The sequence below is a fragment of the Narcine bancroftii genome, chromosome 2 (genome assembly GCF_036971445.1).
Source record: "Narcine bancroftii isolate sNarBan1 chromosome 2, sNarBan1.hap1, whole genome shotgun sequence".
Taxonomy (NCBI): domain Eukaryota; kingdom Metazoa; phylum Chordata; class Chondrichthyes; order Torpediniformes; family Narcinidae; genus Narcine; species Narcine bancroftii.
The window spans coordinates 161532334-161551878 of record NC_091470.1 but is presented as its reverse complement, the minus strand read 5'-3'; the positions used below and the strand labels follow the sequence as shown (position 1 = coordinate 161551878).

Here is a 19545-nt window from a genome sequence, read left to right as displayed (position 1 = left end):
ACTGGACCTCTGCTAATGCTAGACATATCGGCATCAAGAGCCATTGCAAAAACTTTGGAGAGTGCCCAAGAGACATCATTAATGGAATGTTGTTTACAAAAAGGCAACAGATGAAAGAACTTGTGGAGCTGCAGACTGTCTGGAGTGAAATTTGCTGTTCTAAGAGGGTTATGTAGTTTTGCAAGCAGAGAGAGTCAAACAGGCTTTTTTTCTGAGCGAGAGAGAGGGAGATCAGTTCTGTGCAGTTTTAGCGTCAGCACTAGCAACTGGGAGTGGAACAGGACAAGCTGGCAAGTTCATGGAAAACCCCATTTGGAAGACAGGTGCTTGATTCAGCCTGGTCAAAGCCCTTGTGGTTCACGCAAGAGGAGAGGACTGGCTACCTAATGTTTCTCTTGAAAAAAGAGAAACAAAAAGGAACTCTGTGGTGACCTGAAAGAAAGAGGTTATCATCTGGAGAACCCTGAGGGGGAAAGTTTCTTCAGCAAGACACTAAAGTGGCTGATTAAAAAGGTATCAGTTGTGGGTGTCCAGTATACAACAAATCTCTCTCTGAAAACCGACAAGAACCTTCCTGAGTCGTAACCATTTACCTCTCAAGCACCAAAGCCTGGTGAACTTAATAAATGTTAAATTCTGTGCTCAGTATAAGAATTGCTTGCAACCATTGAATTTGGAGGAATGAGAAGTGAGAATGGACTATGAACCAAAGAACATTACATACATGTGCGCTTAGAATTAGAAGGGGGTTAAGTTAGGTTAGTTAAGTCACTAGTGATGTTAAAGTGTGATTCTGTTTTAATATTTAAAGATAATTAAAGACAACTTTTGTTTAAGTAACTATTTGTCTTGGTGAATATCTATTTCTGCTGGGTTTTGGGGTCCTCTGGGCTTGTAACAATATGATGTCATGAACGAAACAAGTTATGTAATAATTATGGTTCTGCTTCTAAATTGCAATTGATATGTGATATGTATTTGATATGATTTGATTGATATTATCATTAATATACCTTGTCTAAAAGGGCTTCTGTTAAATTCAATAAAAATATTTTATCTCAATCCTTCCGAAAATCTAAGTATGCCTCAAATAGACTGCAAATATATCATCCTTGGGGATCGAACAATGCAAAATTAAAAGGAAAGTTTGGCCAGATCACTTCTGTCCATTGATTTATTTTCTTAAATTGTGGTTGTGTAATTAAACAGTTTCTTGGTTGTTTGGAATTGATTGGAAATATTTAGCGTTAAGCCTGCAAAAATGTTTCAATTACTTTCAGCTGGATGATGTTCCGCTTTATACTTACCGACTTCAATAACCTTGATGGAATAGAACCATTTGTTTTAGTTTTTTTTTGTCTAGTACTTTACAATTGTATGCCTCATTAATTTGTCCATTTGTTTATTTTATCCAACTCGCTCTCACTTCTAAACTTCTCTTACAATTAAAAAAAGTGAAAATTTAAAGATTAGAATCTAGTTCCAGACATTGACTATCTCTGACATCTAAATCATGTTTCACTCTTCCCTCTCTATTGGATGCATCTTTCAGGGACATCAAGGCAGTGATGAATGAACCTGAAAGATGATTCTTTTTCTGCAGTTATTAACTGAACCACCACGTTCCTAAATCCCTATGTCTCACAATCAGCTCATCTAAATAGATCATCTGCTCTTGGGTGTTTGGCTAGCACTGGGAGAACTTGCTGCTAAACAAGCAAGTCTGCAGATATTGGGGGGTCGAATGCAATACACAAACATGCTGGAGAAACTCAACAGGCCTCGCAGCATCTATAGGATGTAACGGGTAGACAACATTTATCGCCTGGGTCCTTCATCAGGAGCAAGTCGTATTTGGTTCAGATAATATCAAAATTTCTTGTTTGAAAGAGCAGACAGATTTCAGATTAAAATTTCATTCAGAAGATTTTGAAATGTCCTGCCACCAATTACATCGGACAAATTGGCCTACATATTCTGCTTGGGTCATCGATAGTTAACCATGGCTTCTTTTTAGGTTATTTTCAATTGATTTTAATTCAAAATTAATGAAAATAAAGAGCTAGAATTTTTTTTAATTAAAATAAACGAGATTGGATTCCTGCTTCTGAAAGGATTTGCTGAGACTGCTCTCCATGTGCTTGTAAACTTTAACATTATAAGCTCACAGAAAAGTTGGACGTAAGGGAAATCTTGCCCAGAAATAGAGATGAGAATCTCCTGTTGCCAACTAGCCAGACGCAGGCCGTTTACTTTTTTTTTTAATCCTTTTTTCCTGAGGGTGCTGATTCATGATGTAAAAGTGATTCCTTTGTCACACTTTGTGACTCAAACAAGTGATTGCTGTTCATGAATACACCTAGGTGTCTCAGCCCTTGGTTCTATAGAGTTAATGGAACTGCATTTCAGAAGCAGAGTACAAGATGCATATATTATCTCAATCTACCAACGTATACCAGATTCCAGCCCTCCCGGGCAAACAATTTTTTCCATCCTGTTGTGTCTCTCAATTGTGTTGCTCAGTACCCTTCTCTGCAACTGGATCCTAGACCATCGAACAGACTACAATCAATGAAGATGGGTAACGACATTTTCTCCACAGTCTCACTCTACAGCAGCATTTCTCATGATGCGTACTTGGTCCCCTGCGACACCGAAGACTGTACAGTTGAATACAACTCCATCTCAAATTCTCCAATGATAGCACAGTAGGTGGGCCAGGCCTCCAAATATAATGAGATGGAATACAAGAAAGAGGCTGAAAGTTTCGTGGGATAGTGCCAAGATAACAACCTCTCTCCCAACTCAATTAGGGCTCTGTTAGCACAAGACTATTAAAGCGCCAGTGACCGGGTTGCGAATCCGACACTGCCTGTGAGGAATTTGTACGTTCTCCTCGTGTCTGCGTTGGTTTCTGATTTCCTCCCACACTTCAAAACATAAGAGGAGTTGTTCGTCAATTTGCTCTTGGGCAAAAAGGGCCTGATACCGTTTGCTGTCGGTCTAAGTAAATAAATAAAGATGAAGGGTCTCATCAAGAGGGCAGAGTCCACACCTCTCTCAACAGTGAAGTGGAAAGAGTAGATAGCTTCAGGTTCTTATAAATTTCTCCAATGACCTGACCTGGGACTTTATTTTTGCAAGACTAAGGAAGTTTGACATGTCCCCCTCATCTTTCAACGACTTCTACAGGTATACCATTGAAAACGTACAAGCTGGATGCATCACAGCATGGTGTATGAGCTGTTCCGCTCAAGATGGGAAGAACCACCAGATGGTCATGTATGCAGCTCAGAACATCACACAGACTGCATCTCCCGCCTCCGAAGAAAGGCAGCCGACATGCTGAAAGAGCCATCACTCCCTTTTCTCTCCTCACATTGGGAAGAAGGCTTAAGAGGGTTAAAGTGCAGACCCAGGCTTATAGGCAGTTTCTTCCCCACATTCATCAGGCTCCTTTATGAACCCCTTTGCTTGAAACTAATTTATCTTTCCTTTCATTGGGAATCCTACACTCGATACTTGTGCTTGTTACATGGTTGAATGAATCTTGGAGGTAGCCTGTTAGCTTTCAGGGGAACCTTTTTCACTGCACATGGTATTTTGTGACAAATAAATTTAAAGATCATTGAATCATATTTGGGCATGGGAATTCAGATTGCTTTGTGTTTGAAAACATTTTCTTCGAATCTGGAGCAGGGAGATCGCTATAGTTTCCAGAACCCCCACACTGCCACCTTCACCATCTCCCACTCGATTTCAGCAAGAGTCTGTCTTCCCCAGAGAAATGTAAATTTTAAATGTTTAAATTTAAACATATAGCATGGTAACAGGCCCTTCCAGCCAATGTGTCCGTGCCACCTAATTGACCTAAAATTCCCGTGCATTTTGAAGGGTGGGAGGAAAGCGGAGGACCTGGAGGAAACCCATGCAAACTCCTTTCAGTCAGTGGGGGATTCGAACCTGGGTCACTGGGGCTATAACAGCATTGCACCAACCGCTACACTAGCCATGCCACCCAAGATAGGAGTGAACTTTCTAAATGGCAATATTATTACGGACACAGGCAAATTTACTTGTGCTGATATTAAGACAATATTAAAGGAGCGGAGCAGGATAGAGGTGAAAATAAGACAGCTTCATTCTCTAGCCCTGGAAACAAAGTTCTGCTGGTAACAAATAAGCACACTGGTGATGCTACCATTTGGTATTGGGGGGACCACAACACTTAAGCCACAGGCAGTTTTATACCACATCTAATCATAGCTGTTGGCTCAATTGTCACTTCGACTGCAAACAGTTCCAACATATAGAATGTAGGAGTCTCTTTTGGAAGAGATGGAAAAGAAATTTAGCCAATGTAGCTGTTCCATATTGTCACCTCAAACACACTTTTTTAGTGTTCTGTACTCCTGGGAAAGATCTTTTGATTCAAGATTTTCTATTTGGTGTTGAAATCAATTTTATTGATCCTTCCCCTATTCTTGGCCTTCTGCAGAATTTCAGAGCTAGGTTGCTCTCCTCCCCACTGAGTCTTCATTTACTTTGAAAGTGAGTAGAGGTTTAAAATTCACACAAATTACACATAAAAGTGAAATGATTGGGGGGGGGGGGGGGGAGAGGGCCTTAATCCTTCTCAGTGATAGATTGATCTTCACATTAAAGAACATAGCCCCTGTTAACACACCCCAGAGTTTACACAGTGGTCGATGCAATTTTCCATATATGGTTCTGCTCTATGTATGAGAAAAAGTATTTGGAAACCCTGGGGAATGTATATAGTAACCTATGACCATGTCCTCCTTTTGGAATGGCCACCCACCTGGGAAAAATGCATGAATGATTCAGATGGATGATACCATAATTTTGAAATTATAATTTAGGAAAGACTGAGCAAGATGAATTTTTAATAGATTTAAAAAAATTAACTTGATGAAGCCACTTTAGATTATGAATGGTATTAGTTAAGTTAGATATAGCCTCTTACAGCATGGAAACAGGCCCATCTGGTCCAAGCCCAACAACATGCCATTTTGATTTATTCCCAACTTCATGACTCAACTTCAGGGGCAATAAGTATAAAAAAGACACTTAAAAAAAGTCAATGAAGGATCTTAACGGACCTTGCTACCTCTGTGTTGTGAATGTGGAATTGGTACCACATGGAATGGCTGGAATAGTTAGAATATTTAAAAGGATGGGAGATAAACACAAGGAAAGATAACAAAAGGGCACACAGTTTTGGGAAACTGAAAGAGAGAAGGAAGAACATTATGCAAAGAGTTACCAGCTCAACCACCCATTTCCATGGATGCAACACAAATTCTGTCCATTGTTTTCACTCTTACAACCTCCATTATGATCTTTGGCTGGATTTATTTAGCAAGTGAAATAATTAAGAATCTAAATAAATAAGATGAAAATTAATTGACTGCATCTGTGGGTAATGGAAGATTTATTTTCAAGCTGAAGTAACATTACTTTTCTTTGTTGATTCTGCAGGATATTTGACAGTGAACATTGAACCGATCTCTCCTGTGGTAGCAGGCGATGCTGTCACTTTAAAATGTAACTTCAAAACAGACGGGAGGCTGCGGGAGATTGTATGGTACAAGGTAAGCATTGACTGTATCTGCCACCAGGGTCTCCTGTTAAATAAACATTATCAGAAACAGATGGAAATTCATTCTTAGACACCTCTTAATATTTTGTGGATGTGAAACCCTTTTGATGAAGAATGGATGATAACTTGATCTTGTTGATCTTTAGTCTACACTCTCCCTCTGCATGTTGCCTGTCACTTATCCCCTTCCTCCTTTCCTCCCGCTTCCCATTCATCAGTTTCAGTGTTAGTCTGATTCAAATAGTTCCAAAATGACTGCTGGAGTCTTCTTATAGTAGCTCCTACATGGAATACAAGAGGAATCCGGTACTGTCTGTAAGGAGTTTGTATGTTGTCCTCATGTCTGTGTGGGTTTCATCCAGGTGCTCCTTGAAAATGTACGGGGGGAGGTGGATTAGGTTGATTGGGTGCATTTGGATGGCACAGGCTTGTGGGCCAGAAGGGCCTGTTCCTGTACTCTCTACTGGATGTGTATATATGTACGGTAAATCTGGTCAACCTGACCTGTTTTCTCTTCACAACCTCCATAAACATTCTATTATCTATTTTTTTTCACATGGTCTTTGCTCCTGTGAAATATTCTATTGTTATTCTTTTGATTCAGGTTCTACTCCCTGTTGAAATCAGAATTGTTGATATTTCACCTACTTTCACTTATTTTTCTCCACAATTTCAGAACCGTAATGCTCTTCACCCTACTGCATCTTCACATGTGAATATGAGCAAGCTTTTAAAGTTCATGCTTGGAATTAACAAATAATTGGTGAAGGGGAAAGGGGTTGGGGTTATGGTCAATGCAGTCAATTATGGGAGAACTGAATATTCAAAGGTGCCCCCACTCCTGTAGTGAGTTGATTGGCTCTGCTAAACCAATGGACCGTAAGAGTCTTGACGATCTCTGTAATCACAAACGTTGGTGAGATTAGGAGGTAAGATTGAACACTCATCACGACCACCTCACGTGGCAGAGATGAGATCAGTTCATTCATTGCTTGAGTTTGTTCAACAAAGGAGATACCGATATTGTTAACAATAAAACAAACTTCTTTTAACTAGCTTTTCTGTGTTACTTTTACTAAAGTAGAAATTCTTGAAACTTTCATTCAAAAGTCCAAAAAGGGAAAAAGAGAACCAAGCTGGCGTGGAAAGAAGTATAAGGGGTACATGAGAGGAGAAGCCATAAAATAAGTTAATTTGCCAAAGAAACACGAAAATAAAACATTGAAAAGCAATGCACGCAAATTAAGATAATTAGGTCTGTGTTTGTTCAAATTTTTTAAATGATGCTCCAAGTTGCTCCAGATGCTGTGTTGGCAAAGGACATTCAGAAGGTGTCTATTTCTCAGATTGGATGTAGGCAGTCATCCATTAGTATATATAAATAAGAAGCCTAACACCTGCTACTGACTGCTGTGGCAACTTTGTTATGCCCTGAAGCACTTATCCTGATTTGTCCACATTGCCTGTGGCGTACCAAACCATTTAAAGGACTGCTCTCCTCCTTGCATTGTGTGCACAATTCTGATCTTGGATCAATATATATGTGATGAATCGTTGCCAAACAAGCAAGGAGGTGATTGCCAATCTCTTCCCAGTGATAATCTCCAGAAGAATAATTCTTCAAATACGGGCAACAAAATAAAAGAAATTTACCATATTCATTTTGGGTTCCAGTCTTGTGATTTCTGGCATGGCCCCCTCCTCTCATTTCAAGATTCCTCTTTCTGATAAACCCATCCCCAAACCTCCCAAGTTCAACCAGTGCATTCCCCTATCTGCAATATTTCCACTGCCATCACCCTAACTCCATCCTCTCTAAAACACTTTTTTTAAACGTTTTAAATGAAATTTAAATTTCAAATTTAGGCATACAGCACGATAACAGGCCCAGGTGTTGTCACGGTGAAGTTTTAGTTTGGGAGAGAATCCATTAATTTCAATCCCTTGGAAACTTCTTTCTTTGAGGTGAAACAAAAAAGTTTGCGATCACTGTTGATTGCAGTAAATACACAAAAGTGCTGGAGAAGCTCAGCAGTTTCCACAGTGTCCATATATATGTATGTATATAATATATGTATATTTTTAAACTAAAAATAGGCTTTATTCACGTTAAATTATTTACAAAAAGAAAACCATTAAAGGTCTCTCTGCACCCTTACTTACTGTCATGTCCATACAATCCCATTTGTGCACATTGTTACATACTTTTTTTATTTACACCTTTGCCTCCACTGTGGCACCTTGTCATTTCTCCCCCACTTGTGTTGCTCAAGGGCTTTTTCCTTGGTCTCAGCCGCTCACTGTCTGATGACGGAGGATCGCTAGACTGTTGTCCTTCCCCACAGTCTCCTTTCCTTCAATTCTGAATCCAAAGAGCTAGCCTCCTCCCACCCCCGCCCCCCCCCCCAACCAATTCTCAGCTTTTCTCTCCTGCCATCCTATCCATTTCCACCTATGGCCTCTTGGTCTGTGCTTCTCCTCTTTGCCCCTTCTTCCCTCCTCCCTCCACCTTTTTATTCAGGCATTGGTGATATATCTTGGCCTCCTTTGGTCGCTGTGTGACCTGCTGAGTTTATTCAGGACTTTTGTGTATTTACCTACTTTGGGAATATTTTAGCTTTTATAAAGAACAGGATTGTAAAAAAGCAGTGAAAAATAGCTTGGAGACCAAGATCAGATAATCATTTGATGAATCTTTAACTGGGGTCACGAGGAAGGTAATGCAATTTATAGGGTCGTTTAATGCAATCAGTTTCATAACCAATTTACTGACATTACCAGGGATTTCTATCATCTATTGAACAGATGGACATTTGCAATATTAACATTTTGAAAAAAAGTAATTGAAGGACTGGTTATCTGCCAATTCAGGGAAGAGAATGCCTTTTGAGTTTGTCAGTCAACAAAGAAATAGGACTGAGGATGAAGGGAGGACATTATCTGTAGCAGATTTATGTCTTTCATGCTCATTCATTGGATATGGGAAATGTTGGCCAGACTTTAAGAGTTGTGGGGATTCTTTTTCCCTTAACCAGCCATAGTCTTTAGTACTCCCATGTTGTGCCCACATTATCACTATGTCCATCTGATCGAGTTTCTCCAATACTATGTCTATCCTGTCTAGCTGCATATTAATTGATCTCATTCAGGTTCCCCAGACAATACTTCTTTCCCTGCCAGTACTGTCTACTCAACATATTGCTACCTTAGACTTGAGTATTTAATACTGGGCAAAGAATTCTGACAAATGCAAACTACCAGCTCACAAAGCAATTTTAGTTTATGTCTTGAGACGTAAAATGCAGCTAGTGACAAACTTCAGTGGTCAACTTTTACACAGGGAAGGGAAAAATGCCACTTTTATTCTCTCCCTGGAACTTCCATCCTTGCATGAGGAGCAGCAATGTGGTACTTGTCAGGCTAACTTTCTGTGTACTTTCTGCTATCGACCAGGGCTATCCACAAACAGAATTGTTAGGCTTTCATTGTTGCCTTGGGTGGCAATGCACAAATGCAGTGCATCCAACAAGGACAGGAATCCTCCTTGGATGTTCAGAGTTACCATTATCGTGCAGGCACTTCCAATATAAGTGGGATACCAGTTGTCTGCGCCGAGGATCTAAAGTACCCTGCTGTCTAGTTAAAAAGAAAATTGGAGAGGAAGTAGGCCACTTACCTAACCATGGTGCCTGACAACAGAGTTTTCAATGCATGTAAGAAGAAAACAAGATTGTTGATGATTGAAAGGTAGGAAATAAGATGGAGATTTTTCAAGATGTTAACATTAATTCTCAGTCAGATTTCAAGTTACAGCTATAGCAAGGCACAAACTGGAGAAAGAAAAATTCACCCTTTACATCATAAGTAATCCATCCATGAAATGATCTCTGAATACTATAGAGAAGGAAAATTACTGGAATCAAAAGAGAGACAAATAGAGAGTGGAATTGTACATCACTTAAGAAGCAGTTGGACCCAATAATTGAGTTTTGCTCTGTCATATCTATGCACTCCAAAATGCGATAGGATTTTAAAAATGTGTCTAGGTCAAGGTGCTTAAAAACTTCTATATGTAAGCAGGAATGGTTTGTATTTCATTGAGCACAATCTAAGAGAAAATAACAGATAATTGGTCAGAAGTGCGCTCACAATATTGGCCTTCCTTGAAAAATAACAATATGAATTTGACTTACCAGATAAAATGAAAAGTAGATCTCAGAACTTATATAACCATATAACAATTAGAGCTGTGAAACAGGCCAACTTGGCCCGTCTAGTCCATGCTGAACACTTTCTCCCACTTAACCCTACTGACCTACACTCAACCCGTAACCCTCCATTCCTTTCCTGTCCATATACATATCCAACCTCTCCTTAAGTGCTAATATTGAGCCTGCCTCTGCAACCTCGTTTGGAAGCTCGTTCCATACACCCATCACTCGCTGAGTAAAGAAGTCCCCCCTCATATTTCCTCTAAACTTTTGACCCCTAACTCTCAGCTCATGTCCTCTTGTTTGTATCTCCCCCTTTCTTAAAGGAAAAAGCCTCTCTACGTCAACCCTACTATACCCATAATAATTTGATACACCTCAATCAAATCCCCTCTCAACCTGCTATGCTCCAAAGAATAAAAGACCTAACTATTTAATCTTTCCCTATAACGTAGACCCTGGAACCCCAGCAACATTCTCGTAGGTCTTCTCTGCACTCTCTCCAAATTGTTGATATCTTTCCTATACTTTGGTGACCAAAAGTGTACACAATACTCCAAATTTGGCCTCAGTGAGGCCTTGCACAATTTTAACATCCCAGCTCCTACACTCAATGCTCTGATTTATAAAGGCCAACATATCACAAGTTTTCTTCACCACCCTATCCACATGTGACTTCACCCTCAGGGAACTATGTGCCATTATTCCGAGATCCCTCTGTTCTACTGCATTCTTCAATGCCCGACTATTCACCCTATATGCATATATAATCTCAGAGTTTGGGATCACAAATGAAGAATGCTAGGAGATGTGCATGGCCATCACCAGCAACATGTAATATGGATACCTTTAATCAAATGAGCAGGATTGAGGAGGCACATAATCCTCTGCTCCGTTCGAGTTCATCCATGATTCTACTTTGTGGCTGAATTTGAAGGAGGCCTGCTTTGTGGATATAATTAATGCTTATAATGTCCAGAATGAAAAGATTTTATATTCTCATCCTGCCATGTATCCAAATCAGTCCAGCCATTCCCAGTACAGTCAATTATTTACTCAAATCTGGATCCTTCTGTGTCAAAAAGGAAACAGCTAAAGGAACTCAAAGGGTTAAGTTCAAGTTTATTATTGTTCTTCGGTCCTCGGTGTAAAAACCATGCAAACATATGTGATTTATATGCAGTGCCTTTATAAAAATAAATAAATATTGTTAATTAATAGTAGATACTCGGAGGGTTTGTATGAGCAGATCATCAGTCATTCAGCATTCTCACTGCCCATGGGAAGTAGTTTTTTCTCAGCCTGGTGATGCTGGCTCTAATACTCCTGTATCTCTTTCCCGATGGAAGTAGCTGGAAGATGCTGTGTGCGGGGTGGTAGGGGTCCTCAATGGTTTTGTGAGCTCTCTTCAGACAATGATACTGGAAGATCACATCAATGTGGGGGTGGGGGGTGGGGGGGGGGGAGAAGGGAAACCTCAGTGATCCTCTCTGCCGTCCTCCAATCCAATGCTCTACAGCAACTGTACCACCACACTGTGATGCAGTCGGTCAGGATGCTCTCAATAGAGCTCCTGTACAAAATCAACAGGATGGTGGCCGGTAGCCTTGCCCGCCTCAGTCTTTTCAGGAAGTGCAGTCACTGATGTGCCTTCCTGACAAGTGAGGAGATGTTATGTGTTCAGGATAGGTCACTCCTTAAGTGGACTCCAAGGAACTTGGTGCTCTCTACTCTTCACTACAGAGTTATTGAAGTGTAGTAGAGGTTGGTCCTGAAATCCACAATCATCTCCTTTGTCTTATCCACATTGAGACTCGGGTTGTTATTCTCACACCATAACACAAGATTTTCCACCTCTTCTCTGCGGTGCGACTGATGAGGCCAATTACTGCCATGTCATCTGCAAACTTGAAGACTACATTGGAGCTGGATCAGGCATTGCAGTCATGGGTCAGTAACGTTAACAGGAGCACCCAGCCCTGAGGTGCGCCAGTAGCTTGATGATGCTCGACATTCTACTACCAACCTGCGGTCTTTCAGCGAGGAAGTCCAGAATCCAATTACGGAGAGCGTCAGAAGCAGCATCTACGGAGGAAAGGGGATGGTCAAATTTTCAGTCCAAGATCCTGTATCAGTCCTGAACATCTCTCTGCCTGCATGGATGCTTCTCGGACTGCTGAGTTCCTCTATCTGCAGTTTTTTGTATCTCTTTCTGTATCAATCTCGCATCCTTCCCTGATGCCATAGGGAAATCCTCTCTTGCCTGTAGGCATTTCATTGGATTCAATATTTATGTATGTCTTTTTACCTTGCATGTCAAGCGTTCCTAAGGAGATCAATTGGGTCTGAACTGCCAGCATGCACCCTACTTTATGGCTCATTTATGGCATATTTGTTAGCGCAACACTATTACGGCACCAGTGACCCGAGTTCAAATCTGGTGCTGTCTGTATGGAGTTTGTACATTTTCCCCTTGTCTGTGTGGGTTTCCTCCAGGTGCTCTGGTTTCCTTATACCCTCTAAAATGTACGGGCATTGCAGGTTAATTGAGATATTTGGGCAGCGTAGACTTGTGGGTGGGAACGGCCTGTTATCTTGCTCTATGTCTAAATTTAAACGGTCTTTTCAACAGCTTCCCAGCTTCGGGCAGCTTCAGTCATTTTGCCTTCCATCCTTGTCAACTGTGTAGTGTCTTTGCTCCTTTGTGCTCAACCTCTGGTGAAGCAGGATGCAGATTAAAAGGTGGGACATGTAGAGAACTCTAAAACTGCTTCTGATTTACCCAAGATTCATACATACATGTGGATCAATGATAAAGTCACATCAACATAATTGTTTTTGAACCAAAATTACTCTTGGACTTTCTTTATTTTTAAAGTTTTCTATTACACATGCTGTTCTTGTCGAGGCAATCAGTCTGTTCTGCTGACATTTCATTTGATAAACTTAGTGAGGCAATATTTGATTGAATCAACCTTCTTTCCATCCTTTTCAAGCACTCCATTTCATTTTAATATTTTACTAGAATAAATCCTAATTGGAAAATGCAATATGGGGTGGGGGGTTTGATTAGATTGTTCTTAGTCGCAGTAATTAGCATGACATGTTAGGCTCAATCTCTTTGATCAGTGCACTAACAGCCAAAGGCCTATCCAGTGTGTTAAGAGTCAATGTTCTGTGTGATAGCGGCTCTCACGAGTCCAACAAAATGTTGTTGCAGTCCTTCACAAAGCATTTTATGATTCAAAACAAAATACATATGGAGGAGGCAAGGAATCTGCTGTGTTTTTAATTGAATTATTGTGCCTCATTACACAGAATCAGCCGTGTTGATTACTAGGATATTACTCAGTACACTGACCTCTCTCTGTGCATCAAATAATTCACTCACTGACAGCTCTCAGTTCTCAAAAGTGGGTCTGACCATTTGTTCTCTTATCTGATCAACACACTTCCTAGTTTTAACTGTACTTTCTTTTACTTCTCTTGCCTTTGGGTTCTGCAGTTGTCAGTGCTTTATAGTCCAGAGATAGTGGAGCCAATTACTGATCATCAATTACCTATTTCCACTAATACTACAGTCATCCCATTTTTATTTGCCCTATACTCTTATCAAAACCCTTCAAATCCTGTGAGTAGCAATTTGCAATTCATCTACTAGCCCTCACAACTTTGAAATGTGGGATGAAACAAAGAAACCAAGAGGAAACTCACAAATTCACAGGGAAAGCCTGGAATCACTCAATCCGTCAAGGTTGATCCTGAGTCTTTGGTGTTACGATATAGCCCATAAGCAATGGAAATTCACCAAGACAATGGTAACTTCAAAACAATAATTTTTATCAATAACTATTAATAATATAACATTTCTTACTTAATTCTGAACTTAACCTTACCATGCACAAATGTATATATGTGCATGTGTGTGTGGGGATGATCCCAAACTATTACAGTTTAGGCACAATTTGAAGAGATGATTCATATTTAAAGTTCGGTCTTAGAAATATTTTGTGTTGAAACTCAGAGTCTTTAAACTGTTGATCACAAGTTCTCAAACTCACAAATTCTTATAGAGTTGCTTTCAGAAAAATATTTCTTTCTTATGAATTACTTCTTTTTAAATCCCTCTCTCTTGCTTGGAGGTTACAAACCCAGGCAAGGGATAAACAAAGCGACCATTACAATGGCTGCAGTCGTACTGCTCCCTCTTGATCTTGGTCTTGACCAAGAGAGACAATTGAAATGGCTCTTTTTCTTTGATGCCACTGATTTTGTTTTCCTCCTCTGACAAGGGAGAACACAACAGCACCTTTCTCTCTGAAGGTTACTGCATCTCTGACTTCAGATGATCTGGTTCATAATATTAAAGAGGCTTTCTTGAATTGCCTTTATCACATGACATCACTGCTGGCTCTGTTTGAAGTTTCTTCAGAAAGATGATTCAACAAGCAAATGGTCTTCTGTTTGACCAGTTGAATTTCTGAGTAAATATAATTGTTCCAGATTTCAACGGATAACAATGATCAAACTGTTTAATGTTCTGAAGTAGCAGTCAAGCTCCCTCTTTGCACATACTGGCTTCCAATTCAATAATGATACAAGCTGGACAAAGGAGACACATCATCTCTCAAAATGTGTAAGTGTCTTTGTGTGACTTTCCCTGTTTCCAACCCACCCAGTAAATTTACTCAGAGATGTGTGTGCATATATCTCAAATATAACCTAAAGATTGATAAGAACACATTTGTCACATTGGTATTGTGAGGTAATGGCTCCGCTAGATGTGCCACTGTGCTGCCCCTTACTGTTGGACCACTCCTCTCTTATCACGGAGCAGACCACATCATGAGAATAGGTTGTTGACTGTACTATTAAAAGGCAAGCCTCAGGTGATTCTAATAGGATAATAGTAGCAAAATGAATGTTGTAGGAAGTCAAACGCAGGAAAGAATCTCAGAACTTGGGACTTTGTCTCTCCAGGTGAAGTTGAGGATGAGGGCAAAGGCTGTACAGGTAAAAACTGTTGGGTTTCTTTCCATTTTGGAGTGGGTGGTCCAAGTCTCACCACCGTACAGGAGGGTGCTGATAACGCATGCATTGTACACAGCAGTTTTGATCCTTGTAGCGAGTTCACGCTTTTAGGACAACAGAAACTGCACTCATTGGGCCGCATCCGTCACATGCCAAAGGACATCCTCTGCGGTGAACTAACAATAGGCAAGAGGAACATGGGTAGACCCTAGCTTCACTTCAATGACCTCTCCAAGCATGACATGAAAGCCTTAAAAATCAACACGGTGCTGGAAGGATACAGCAGATGACTGCAACAAATGGCAAGGTATTCTTCATCAACACCTAAAACAAGGTAAAAGAGTAATCTTGAGTCAGTTTGAGGAGCGGAGAGCTAAGCGAAGAGCACAGCTGACAACAATTCAATGATGCCCTATATTTGCAGCAACTGTGGCAGAGCCTGCTGTTCTAGCACTGGCCTCCATAGCCATAAACAATGCTGTTAAACAAACCAATGATTACCAAAGGTGCTACACCCATGGTGGATCACGACCGATAGAGGCTGAGAGAGAGAAAGTAATGAGTCCCTCTGTACACTATGTGGCCTTAGCCATTGTCAACTGTGTGTCAGTTATTGGTTCTTTAGCATCTGAGTTAAAAGTTGTGGTGTTTGAGACATAACTTCAAAGACAGGCTGTGTAGATTGCACGGCTATAACTGCTGGTTAATCCAATGGGAATAAGGATTCAGAGATGGTTAATAGGTAGTTCAAGACCCAGAGCTTGAAGATAAAATATTGCTTCACTACAGAATGAAATGCATATGCAAAGTCATAAATTGTAGAAGCATTTTCTGCTTGAATCAGCAAGAAATTGCAATTAAGAATCTGAAAATAAGGACCCGCACAGGCTGTGGGTGACTTGCGGTCAAAGGAACTGCACGGGCCGCAGGCTGCTGGAGGCTTGCTCATATAAATCAGGTATTGGAACTGAGATTTGAGATGTTGCTGAGGGCAGGAAGGGCTGTGAAGGGCCTCAGGCACTGAAGGGTTTCTGATTGTATCGGAGGTTTGAATTTGGATTGAACAGGAGTGTGAGCGACTACAGAGGCAAATCCACAGATACTCAGTGGACTTTCCCTCTTACTGTAAAAAGTGTTGGACAACACTAATGGTGACTCTGCTTGCCTTCTGGCAGGCAAAAAGCAATTTTGTGTAATATTACATTCTGCACGATTGCATGACAACAAAGGAATCTTGAATCTTGAAGTAAACCACAAAAATCTGTAGACAGCATGGTTAAGTAAAAACACAATGTTGGAGAAACTCAGCAGGTCAATCAGTGTCCTTTATCTAGCAAAGGTAAAAATACATAACTGACATTTCAGGCTTGAGCCCTTCAAGAGAGTAGAGGGGGAGGTGTGGACGCAAAGGCAGGATGTGATAGGTGGCGAAGGAAGGGAAGGGACAGCAGTGATCAAGAGGAGGGATGGCTGGAGAAGGGAGGGGGAAGGAAAGGAGGAGAAATGGGAAGGAAAGGGGGGAGGGGAAAGAGGAGAGCAGGATAGCAGAAACTGGTAAAGTCGGTTAATGCCATCTGGCTGGAGAGTGCCCAGGTGGAAAATCAAGTGTTATCCCTCCATTTTGCTGGTGGACTTGGTAGGACAGTACTTAAGGCCATGGACAGACATGTGAGTGTGCAAGTGTGATGCAGAACTGATGACGTTGGCTACTGGGAGGGGTCTCTGCCACTGGTGCGGATGGAGCTAAGGTGGTTAGTGAAGTGATCTTCCAATCTGCGCCCAGTCTCTCCGCTGTAGAGAAGGCCCCACAGGGAGCACCAGATGCCATAAGTGGAGTGTTGCTTCATATGAAAAATTTGAATCTTGAATACCTGTGCAAAACACTGAGCCCTACTAGCAAAACCATTAGCCGAATTGACCCTCATCTTATTCTGCTTCACCATGGCAACTTATTGTTTCTCATGTGACCTCCACCTCCCCTTCTGGCTCTGTGGCTACTTACTGACACTTGGGGACAATCACCAGCACATCTTTGGGGGACCAAACGAAGCAACTGGAGGAAAGTTATGCAGTCATTGGGAGAACATGCAAACTCCATGCACAAGGTCAGGATTGAAGTTGGGACCCGAGAACTGTGAGATGACAGGACCATCTAGTAATTCTCCACTTTGAATGGCTATATTTTCATTAATATTACAGAAACACATTATCTGATCATTATAACCTATTTGTGGAATCTTGCAGAGAGTAATTTGATTATCACATTTCTAATGTTACAATCATGCTCTTCCAGATACTTTATAAACTGTAAAGTACTTGGGGATATTATGAAAAGTGCTACATAAGTGCTCATCCATTCACAGTGATTTTAATAAGGAAAAGATGAACAACTATCCATTAAATTGAGGTATCCCGACATCCCATGACATGAAGGCTGAAATCTTCCCCTATAATGGGTCAGGCAGGTGTATCTATCAGGAATTCCATGTGGTTCCATCATGAACAGTATAATCGATCAGAGACTGATAAATCAAAGCCAATCTGTGTCCTTCATTATTGTTGACATTGCAGGCCTGTCAAGCTCTCTGCTCTGATAGCAAGCACCATAGAATTCAACCTTAAGTCCTGGTCTCGTACCTTATTGCTCAATTCACATTCCAGATAGACTTTTCTTTTGAACCAAAATGGCTAAATCTAATCAGTTTTACATTATTGTCCCTAATTTGTAAGAGCAAATGTAGAGAATTGGTTATAAGCAATCCAACCAAGACATTTGTATTAACCGAGTCTGGCACCCAACCCTGAGTTTACTCAATGAAAATGTGTAGTTATTGTGGTGCGTGAATGTATTTATGTGTTGGATTGCTGTACACAGCAGTTCTCAATTATAACCTGTTATTGCTGCTGTCTGACATCCAAACTCTAGCTTCATAAACCCACACGCCATGAACAATTCCTTCCAGGAGAGAGAGGGAGATTACCTTCATCATCCACTTGTTCATTGTTCATTTCTTTCTCCTCTCATCTTACTCCAATATTTATTCATATTTTATGCATTGCTTATTCTGTGTCTGCCCAAACATTTCCAATTACCATTTATAGGACAAATTAAATGGCAGAGTATTACAGAAAATGGTGTTCAGTGAGGTAGAATGTTACAGTGAAGGATGTGGATTCCTTCAACGTCCCAGTGAGGAAACTGGGCACAATGTATTGGTAATATGTTCTAAAGCTTGAGAAGTATGATAAAGTGTTAGTGAGAGTGTAGGAATAGCGTGCTTTTGAAAGGATGCAGCATGGTAAGGGGGTTTGGATTCAGCAGGGAAAGATAGTGTGAAGTGTTATGGATCCCAGTGTATTTCATGAAGGAAAATTGGATAAAGCAGAATGTGACTACACAATTTCCTTCCATAACCACAGTTGCTATAGTTCCAAGCACCTACTCGGCAGTGACAAAGATGAATTAACTCAGCCCTGGTGAGGGATCAAGCTGAGTTTTTATGGTTAGGTTTATCGCTCCTGTACTGTTTAGTTTATCCATTTTATTCATTATTTTTAAAAAAAACTATCATTGCTGAAGGTGGGAGTTTATTCCATGAGTTGGCGAAGGTGCCCCTTTCAAATCTTGGACTGGAGATGTTTTGAATGTACCCATATCAGTAATTACAGTGGCCAAATTCAGGTCCTTGCCATGTGGTTCACAGTTAGTAGGACCATTCCTACTCTAAAGGCTTTTGTACAAAATCTCGGCTTGAGTTCCTGCCTGGCCTACTGAGCCCAGTGTTGTCCTTTTATCTCAAATTTCCAGCCTTTGCAGCTTTTATTTACATTTACTGTGGGAGTTTTCACTCTCAAAGATGACGCCTCTTAAATGTTAGGCCACCTCTGCATGCAGGTGGGCATTAAAGATGCCTCAGCACTCTTTAGAGCACACATGTCAAACTCTGGCCCACGGGCCAAAGATCATTTCAAAAATGTATTAGAGGTGGCCCCCCCTGCAGCGAGAGCCGATGCTGTTTTTTGGTAATATCACCCCCACCATCCTCCCCCTTCATTGCACATCCTTCCCCATTGTAACACGAGAAATTGTAACACGAGAAGTCTGTCGATGTCATCAGCCGGCAAGCCAGTTGGAAGGCTTGGCGAGCGCCTGTGATTGCCTGTCAGCGCGACGGACATGGCAGGCTGCGCACGGCCCCCGGGCAGCGCGAGCCCCGCGCGACTGGCACCGGACGGCCCTTCCACAGCGCGAGCACACTTCTCCCGGTCACCACGGCCTTCAGCGCTTGCACCCGCGCGGACCCCAAGGACGGCTGGTTCGGCCCTGCACGAGAAGAGAGAGATGGTGGCTGTCCGCAAAGGCTGATCGGCAGCGCGCTGGGCCTGAGTGGGTGGGTAAGCAGGGGTGGGCAGAGGGTGTAGGTGAGGAGTAATGGGCAGGGGAAGTTATGGTGGTGCGAGGGGCAGTTAGAGGGAGGGATGAGTAGAAGGAGGGGTGGATAGGGAAAAGGTAAAAGGGGAGGGGCAGGGTGAGTAGGGGAGGGTTGATTAGAGGGTGAGAGACAGGTAGAGGGAGAAACAGGTTGAGGGGCGAGGCAGTAGAGGGGTGTTTATAGGATGGGGTGGGTAGAGGCAGGGCGAGTGGAGTGAGAGGTGAGTAGAGGTTGGGTAAAGGACTGG

At 41.5% G+C, this 19545-nt stretch overlaps 1 protein-coding gene across 1 annotated transcript in view; it reads left to right on the top strand.

Annotated features, from left to right (window-relative positions):
* igsf21a (immunoglobin superfamily, member 21a) overlaps positions 1 to 19545 on the top strand; it is a 348063-nt gene that overhangs the window by 30004 nt on the left and 298514 nt on the right. The window contains exon 2 of the mRNA XM_069918989.1: positions 5503 to 5615. Coding sequence (XP_069775090.1) covers positions 5503 to 5615 — 113 coding nt within the window. The remainder of the gene's footprint in view (positions 1 to 5502; positions 5616 to 19545) is intronic.